At 41.8% G+C, this 7,140-nt stretch overlaps 2 protein-coding genes and 1 long non-coding RNA gene across 8 annotated transcripts in view; 2 read left to right on the forward strand and 1 right to left on the reverse strand.

Annotated features, from left to right (window-relative positions):
* The window catches only part of LOC117956959, a 4,091-nt gene extending 1,287 nt beyond the window's left edge, over positions 1–2,804 (reverse strand). The window contains exon 1 of the long non-coding RNA XR_004659407.1: positions 2,743–2,804. This is a non-coding gene — a long non-coding RNA (uncharacterized LOC117956959). The remainder of the gene's footprint in view (positions 1–2,742) is intronic.
* LOC117956955 (elongation factor 1-alpha-like) overlaps positions 1–3,474 on the forward strand; it is a 14,074-nt gene extending 10,600 nt beyond the window's left edge. For 2 of the 6 annotated variants that reach the window (XM_034892355.1, XM_034892360.1), the window contains exons 5-9: positions 10–90; positions 164–314; positions 1,224–1,480; positions 1,748–1,982; positions 3,160–3,474. In XM_034892355.1, coding sequence (XP_034748246.1) covers positions 10–90; positions 164–314; positions 1,224–1,480; positions 1,748–1,982; positions 3,160–3,284 — 849 coding nt within the window. In that variant the 3' untranslated portion in view covers positions 3,285–3,474. The remainder of the gene's footprint in view (positions 1–9; positions 91–163; positions 315–1,223; positions 1,481–1,747; positions 1,983–3,159) is intronic. The other 4 variants (XM_034892356.1, XM_034892357.1, XM_034892359.1 and 1 more) reach the window with 4 other exon arrangements.
* Positions 3,475–5,974: 2,500 nt separating this feature from the next.
* The window catches only part of LOC117956958 (cyclic GMP-AMP synthase), a 5,394-nt gene continuing 4,228 nt past the window's right edge, over positions 5,975–7,140 (forward strand). The window contains 2 exon segments of the mRNA XM_034892364.1: positions 5,975–6,149; positions 6,827–7,059. Of these exon segments, the coding sequence (XP_034748255.1) occupies positions 6,011–6,149; positions 6,827–7,059 (372 nt within the window). The 5' untranslated portion in view covers positions 5,975–6,010.

The following is a 7,140-nucleotide window of genomic DNA, read 5'->3' on the forward strand; positions in this document are numbered from 1 at the left end:
ATCAAGAAGATCGGCTACAACCCCGCCACTGTTGCCTTTGTCCCCATCTCTGGGTGGCATGGAGACAACATGCTGGAGGCCAGTGACAAGGTGAGGAAACTCTCAACTTGTGTCAACCTGACAATTGAGAACATGGACTGATTTCTTTCTCTTGAATTGGTAGATGGGCTGGTTCAAGGGATGGAAGGTTGAGCGTAAGGAGGGTAATGCCACTGGAAACACACTGCTGGAGGCTCTGGACTCCATCTTGCCTCCAGCCCGCCCCACCGACAAGCCCCTTCGTCTGCCCCTGCAGGACGTCTACAAAATTGGCGGTAAGTAGTGTCTTATATGTGCCTTACGTCACATCACATTATAGCTCAGTACCTCATATTACTTGACATGACATTTGTTGCACATATTGAGCTTTAACACACAGCTGACATCCATATTACTACGCTGCTATAATCCACAACACAGACACTGAATTATCAAAATCAAACAAAATGGCACAAAAGGCATTGAAAGTTACTGGAACTTTTTCTGGCAAAAACATGGTGAAAGTAGAGAATTGGGATTGGTACATGAGACTGTTGCCTCAGCCGCAGTTAAAAAGCCTCACCTTGTCATTTATCTCTTGTTCAGTTCTTCTTCTTCTGCCTTTGTATGGTCTTTAATCCAAGGGAGATTTCACATCTGAGCAGTCTTGGGGTTGTTATTTACCTATGTATGATTTAAAGATTGACTTTCAAATGTGTAACCTATAAAGACCATGCCTCGTTCGTCGTCTCTGTGATATAAAAATCTCTCTCTCATCAGAGCCCGCCCTCTTCTTCACTTGCTGTGTTGTCAGCTGCTCATATTGTTCCCCTTCTTCTGTAATATTTCAAACTCCAGCGCAAGACCCTAAAACCTTAGACGTTTTAAATTTTGTGTTGCTCCATTATTTCTGCGTGTCCGCCAGTTTTCCTCTAACATTTGTCCAGTGGTACAAAGTGCAGTGTAAACACTAACCAAACCAAATGAAAAACACCCAAATCAAACCAAGTCTATCTAACTACAGTTGTGAAAGCGCCCTAAAGCATTTCACAACCTGTACGACAAGCCTATAAATACAGTTCACAGTCCTGTGTACATGAAATCTTCTCCAAACCAAGGACTCTTAAAACTAAAACTTAAACGTCACGTGAACTTAAAGGTAACTGAATAGCGTTCTAGCAACATTTTGCCTCCTGCTCTCTCAGGTATTGGAACTGTCCCCGTCGGTCGCGTTGAGACCGGTCTCCTGAAGCCCGGTATGGTCGTCACTTTTTCTCCCCCCAACCTGACCACTGAGGTGAAGTCTGTGGAGATGCACCACGAGTCCCTGGCAGAGGCTGCCCCTGGAGACAACGTCGGCTTCAACATCAAGAACGTGTCAGTCAAGGAGATCCGCCGTGGAAACGTGGCTGGAGACAGCAAGAACGACCCCCCCATGGCAGCTGACAACTTTAGCGCCCAGGTGGGTCTGAGTAAATGAAAATAAGTGAATATGGGCTTGGATTTTTCAATTTGATAATTTCTTGTCAATTTGTATTTAGAAAATAAACATGTAATGAACATAGAGAAGCAGGAAGCACAGTGCAACTCGACTTTAAAGTTTCTTTAAAGTGGACCTGTGCTGGTCATTAGCGGCAACTGCAATGGCGTTGATCTCGTGCAGGAAGTAAATGCTAGATGGAGAACTCTTATCACCATTTCTAAATGCACTTAAACATTAATATTTCAGGTCATTGTGCTGAACCACCCGGGCCAAATCAGCGCGGGTTACGCCCCCGTGCTGGACTGCCACACCGCTCACATTGCCTGCAAGTTTGCCGAGCTCAAGGAGAAGATCGACCGCCGTTCCGGCAAGGTACTTGAGGAAAATCCCAAGTTCATCAAGTCTGGAGACGCCTCCATTATCAAACTGGTTCCACAGAAGCCCATGTGTGTTGAAACCTTCGCCAACTATCCTCCGCTGGGTAAGTACAATTATTTGGCTTCTTCATCTCCTGCATTTGTAGGTTACAGCCAATTATGTTGTTAAGAGAATGGGTTGGGACAGCACATCAACTGACACCTGAACTGATACTGAAGACTAAAGACAATAAATAAATACTTTCAAGCTGTAATCTCAAAGATTTTCATTTAAATACAAGATCTTTTGCTGAAATAGGTAACACAATGGCGACTGAGCCCATGGCCCTATTGCAATATTTATATATTTGCAAACTGGCGTGTCCGTGGTCACCATAGAATGGTAGTGCCATTCCTGGAAGAAAAAACCTGTATAACTGATTTTCTCCATTGTATACACACAAACAATGCACACAAATCTTTATCAACAAGACCTCAGAGCATATTTCTCTCAGCACAATTACAGTGTTTTCCCTCAAATAGAAATTCTGGATAAACCAAGACTAAAATCTTGAGTATTGCCACTGACGTTTCATCTGCTGCCACTGCTTACAAGCCACTGACACAGACTTCAACTTTCTTTAAAACTTGTTAGCAAATGTGGACCTCTCTAGTCGCCTCTCTGTGAGCTCGCAACATATGTGCCTTTTGTCTATTTTTTACCAAAATGAGTTGTGCCTTTTTATTAGGCTGTGATGCTATGTGGCCATGAGTCCCTCATCAGGTTTGGGAAATCCACTTGCCGGTCTCCTGCCGACCCTGATAATCTAGCCTAGGCTAGATAGCCAGCTGGTCAAGTTTTCAAATGTGAACATCAGAGTAAACCCAGAGGAAAGGTGGAGAAGATGAGCTCAAGCTAGCAAGACCATCTCTGCGTCCAACTCCATCTCTACATCAGATTTTTTTTGGTTGGTGAGTGAAGCAACTCTACCAGCCACTTGCATATTTTACCAGCATTTGGCTGGTAAATGGTGCTAATTTTTGGACCCTTGCTTAAATGTCTTTGTTTGAATATTATCAGCGGCTTCTGAGACACACTGTGTGATAAACAAACTCTCAAACAAATGGACGGACTGGGACATAGTCCCACCCGTTCCAAAACATAATGACCAGCATCATCCAGAATCTTAATAACCTCTTTTTATCATGATTGAGTTTTCATTCAGGTTCTGACAGGACATAGAAAGGACACAAATAGCTCTTCAAACATTTCTTGTGAATGAAATCGTCTCTTCCTCTCAGGGCGTTTTGCTGTGCGGGACATGAGGCAGACCGTGGCCGTCGGTGTCATTAAGGAGGTCGTGAAGAAGGACCCCACCGCCGGAAAGGTCACCAAGGCTGCTCTGAAGGCCGACAGGAAGAAATGAATTCTCATGCGGGATGTCCAACAACAGAAGCAATCCCCTCTTCAACCCCACGTCGTCTTCTGGCTTATGAAGATGAAAATGATGAAAAGCCATCGGAAAAGTTTCCGCCGAAAAGGAAGGCTTGTGCCTTTTACAAGAAAACTATTTGATAGTTTGAAAGCAAAGCAATTAAAATCTTAAACATGCCAAACAAAGAGGTTTCTTTTCTTGTTTCAAGACTTTTTAATGTCTATCCTTTTTGTCATTTTGTTTTGTGTTGACTTTTTAAAGGTGTTCATAAGGTGTTGACTTGATTTATGTAGTCAAGTCAACACCTTATGAACATGGAGACCTTTATAACATGAGAAGGAAAAGGAAAACAAATATTAATTTGGCTAATATTTACATAAAGTCGGATCCAAAGGATGAAATGTAAATTAGAATGTTGTTCCCTTTCTCAACAAATGTATCCTTCAACCTATATGTATCTTGCTTAATCTGTTCAAGTTCCTCCAGCTCAATCTGCTCAAAAGTGATAATAAAATACAACAAAGTATTGTTGGCATCTGTTGAGAGTTAACCATGACACCACAGGAATGACCGGCTTTAAAAGTGCCTCATATCAACTCTGAACTGCGGAAGACTGGCTGCAAGTCTTCGTAAGTCTTTTGTGATTTACATATCTTGGAACTTGTTACGTCATCATAAGAAGTTAAATGGCAACAATTTAGTTGGTACAATAGATAATGGCTACGTAGCCTGAAGAATTTCCAAGGTGTGTTATATAGTGTGACACAGTAACATTATTTATGAGTGTAACTGGCACCATTTTTAACTTTTAAGTGTTTGTAAGTGATTTCAGACAGACAGGAATCCATTAGGGAGGAAGAGGGAGGCATTATCCTCAGATTACATTTCATGGAAGTTGAAAGAGAAAGGAGAGCTGGAGAGAAGGAAAGACACACAATAGTCAACATCTCTGTTTGCAACAGAAGCTTCTAAAACACAGGTGAGTTATTTATCTATTTTACTAACTAAATATATATTTTGATTAATTTTCTGTTTTGTCTAGTTGATCTCTAATATTGTAATGGCTTCTTATGGTTTCCATTGTAGGATGTACTGTAAGGTGAACAGATTTCTCATGTTTTTATTTTGTAAAACTTAAAACTGGTACACTCGACCTAGAGCTGTTGTCATCAGGGCTGATCCCCCCCTAAAGGTCTGATCCTAGAATCGCCCCTGCTGCTGCTTCATACACCTCACAGGGGAATGTTGTAATACTGAACTGCATTTATCTGACAGCTTTGGCTTTATGGCTTCAGGCTTCTTTCCGCAACAGCTCACTGAGTATCGGATACTATAAACACTATTGAGGAAATATTTTTCTTTGACATTGATCCAGTATTAAATGACAGCAGCGAAACAAGCTACAATGTAAGTTGATAGGACAATTATCCAGCTTGTATTTACGGTCATAAAAATGCTCGTTTTGCTACTGACACACTCAATATTAATATTAATAGTGTTTGACAACATTATGGAAAGGATTTCTAAGACTTTCTGTTAGAGATTAAGATCATTTTGTAAAACATAAAAGTCCGCGAAATTGCGTTCCCTGAACACACCAGACTCCATGTAAATAATCAGTCATTTAATTTTAGCATCGTAAAATACGGCTTTCTGAAACATCTCTGAGCTCTGCAGCGCCGGCTCTGGCTGTCTTAAGCCCGCGTGTGTAGGGTGTCCGACTATCCGATTCCAATTTCGGGTCTGTCGGTCACAGTGAAATCCGGGGACAGGTCCAGCAGGGGACGGGTCACCAAAACCGGGGACTGTCCCCGGAAACCGGGGACGTCTTGTCACCCTACCGGTTTCATTTATTTGTACTGTTTGCAGTGCCTCCCTTTTATTTGTATAGGGACAACTACAGTGAGGGAAACAAGTATTTGATCCCCAGCTGATATTGTAAATTTTGCCCACTGACAATGAAATGATATATGTGTGTAAATATAAAAACATACATCTATATGTATATTATTGTAATGGTAAATTCATTTGAGAGTGAGAGACAAAAAGACAACAACAAAAAAAATCTAGATAAACGCATGTCAAAAAAATGTTATTAATTGATTTGCATTTTAATGAGGGAAATATGTATTTGACCACTCTGCAAAACATGACTTAGTACTTGGTGGTGAAACCCTTGTTGGCAATCCCAGAGGACAGACTGTTCTCGTAGTTGGCCACCAGGTTTGTGCACATCTCATGAGGGATTTCGTCCCACTCCTCTTTGCAAATCTTCTCCAAGTCATTAATGTTCTTCTTCCTGGGCCACTCCTTTGTTGGCTTGGCCGTCCACGATCCATTTTCAATGCCCTGGCTGAGGAAAGGAGTTTCTCACCCAAGATTTGACGGTACAAGCCCCCGTCCATCGTCCCTTATGACAGTGTCATGTGTTCATGACAGTATCATGTCACTCTTATGAAGATAACTTCAAGTAAAGTGTTACCCTTTATTGTCTCCTTCAGGGGGAATTTGTCTTGGGCATCTTGAAAGAACACAGGAGACAGCACATAGTCTTTATACAGACCACATATACCCCCCTACCAACCCACTTCCCTTCCCCCAACTCCCCCTTCCATCCGCCACACACTCAGACCTTTCAATCCAAACTTTTTCACTAGACTCTCACAATCAATAAGAGGGTGTTTCTCTGTTTCGTGTAGGGCTGAGACGTGTAAGTTATGGACAGAGAGGACAGAGATGTGAACGGCAGTCTGACTGAAGCAGAGCAGCGTGAAGACGACGCCAGAAGAAAGCCAAGTCCTGCACGACTCATACCAGCGAGACAGAGACAGAAAGCTGTGCAACAACAAGCTGCAGGTGATGCTGCAGTTTAAATTCATTTCAGTGTGCAAACCTTTGACCTCCATGTCTCAAAATACCTTTTTCTGTTGACATGGTTGCTTGATGTGAGTGATGTAGAAGTATTTAGATCCTTACGTAAAGGTATCAATACCACACTGTGAAAATGACTCCACTACATGTAAAAATCCTTTCATTATCTGCAAAATGTACTCAAGATACTTAAAGTATTTCTTGTGCAGTAAAATGTTCCCTGTTAGTGTTTTACTTAATATCTGATGATTCTGGGTGAATATTACTGCTGCATTAATGTGTATGTTGCATTTTCCTGCGGTAGATGTTTAGAATTGTGCTCATTTGAACTCCTTTATATACTGTTGGGTAGTTTAATCTACAGCAATGCATCATATTTTATAAGATCATCATATGTTTGTAGCGGCGCTGTGTTACAACAATCAACTTTTCATGGTGTCAGAAAAACAGCCCTGTTTTGTGGCTATGCATTTTGCAGCTGATCAAATAGTGTTTTTAAATAGTTTATTTAACTTAAGAACTAAAGGAATTTTCTCAACACATAAAGGAACACAGTGCTTTATTTCGAAATTGTAATGGAGTAGAAGTCTAATGGTGCACAACGGAAATACCCCACTAAAGTTTCAAATTAGTACTTAGCTACAGTCCTTGTCTCTCGGCAGAGGTAGGATCCAAAGTGTTTGAGGAGTCGGTCTCCGTCTCCCCGGAACTGAGCAGTTGGATCAACGTCAACGTTAAGGACCTCAAGATCCGGATGACGGACCGCCGATGGGCTGCTGAGATGGTCAACGATTTCCAAGACAACCTGCTGAAGTTCCTGAAGAGCAACACTGATCAGCCTTTCTTCCAGTCAGCTGACTTCCTCAACACCGGCAGCTACTTTGAGAAAGTTAAGGTGAGGTTGTGATTAAAACTCACAATTTCTGATGGCAACAACACAGCCGCAGATACTACTACAAACACTGGTGGACTCGGG

The sequence above is a fragment of the Etheostoma cragini genome, chromosome 14, assembly GCF_013103735.1.
Source record: "Etheostoma cragini isolate CJK2018 chromosome 14, CSU_Ecrag_1.0, whole genome shotgun sequence".
In the NCBI taxonomy this organism is placed as follows: Eukaryota; Metazoa; Chordata; class Actinopteri; order Perciformes; family Percidae; genus Etheostoma; species Etheostoma cragini.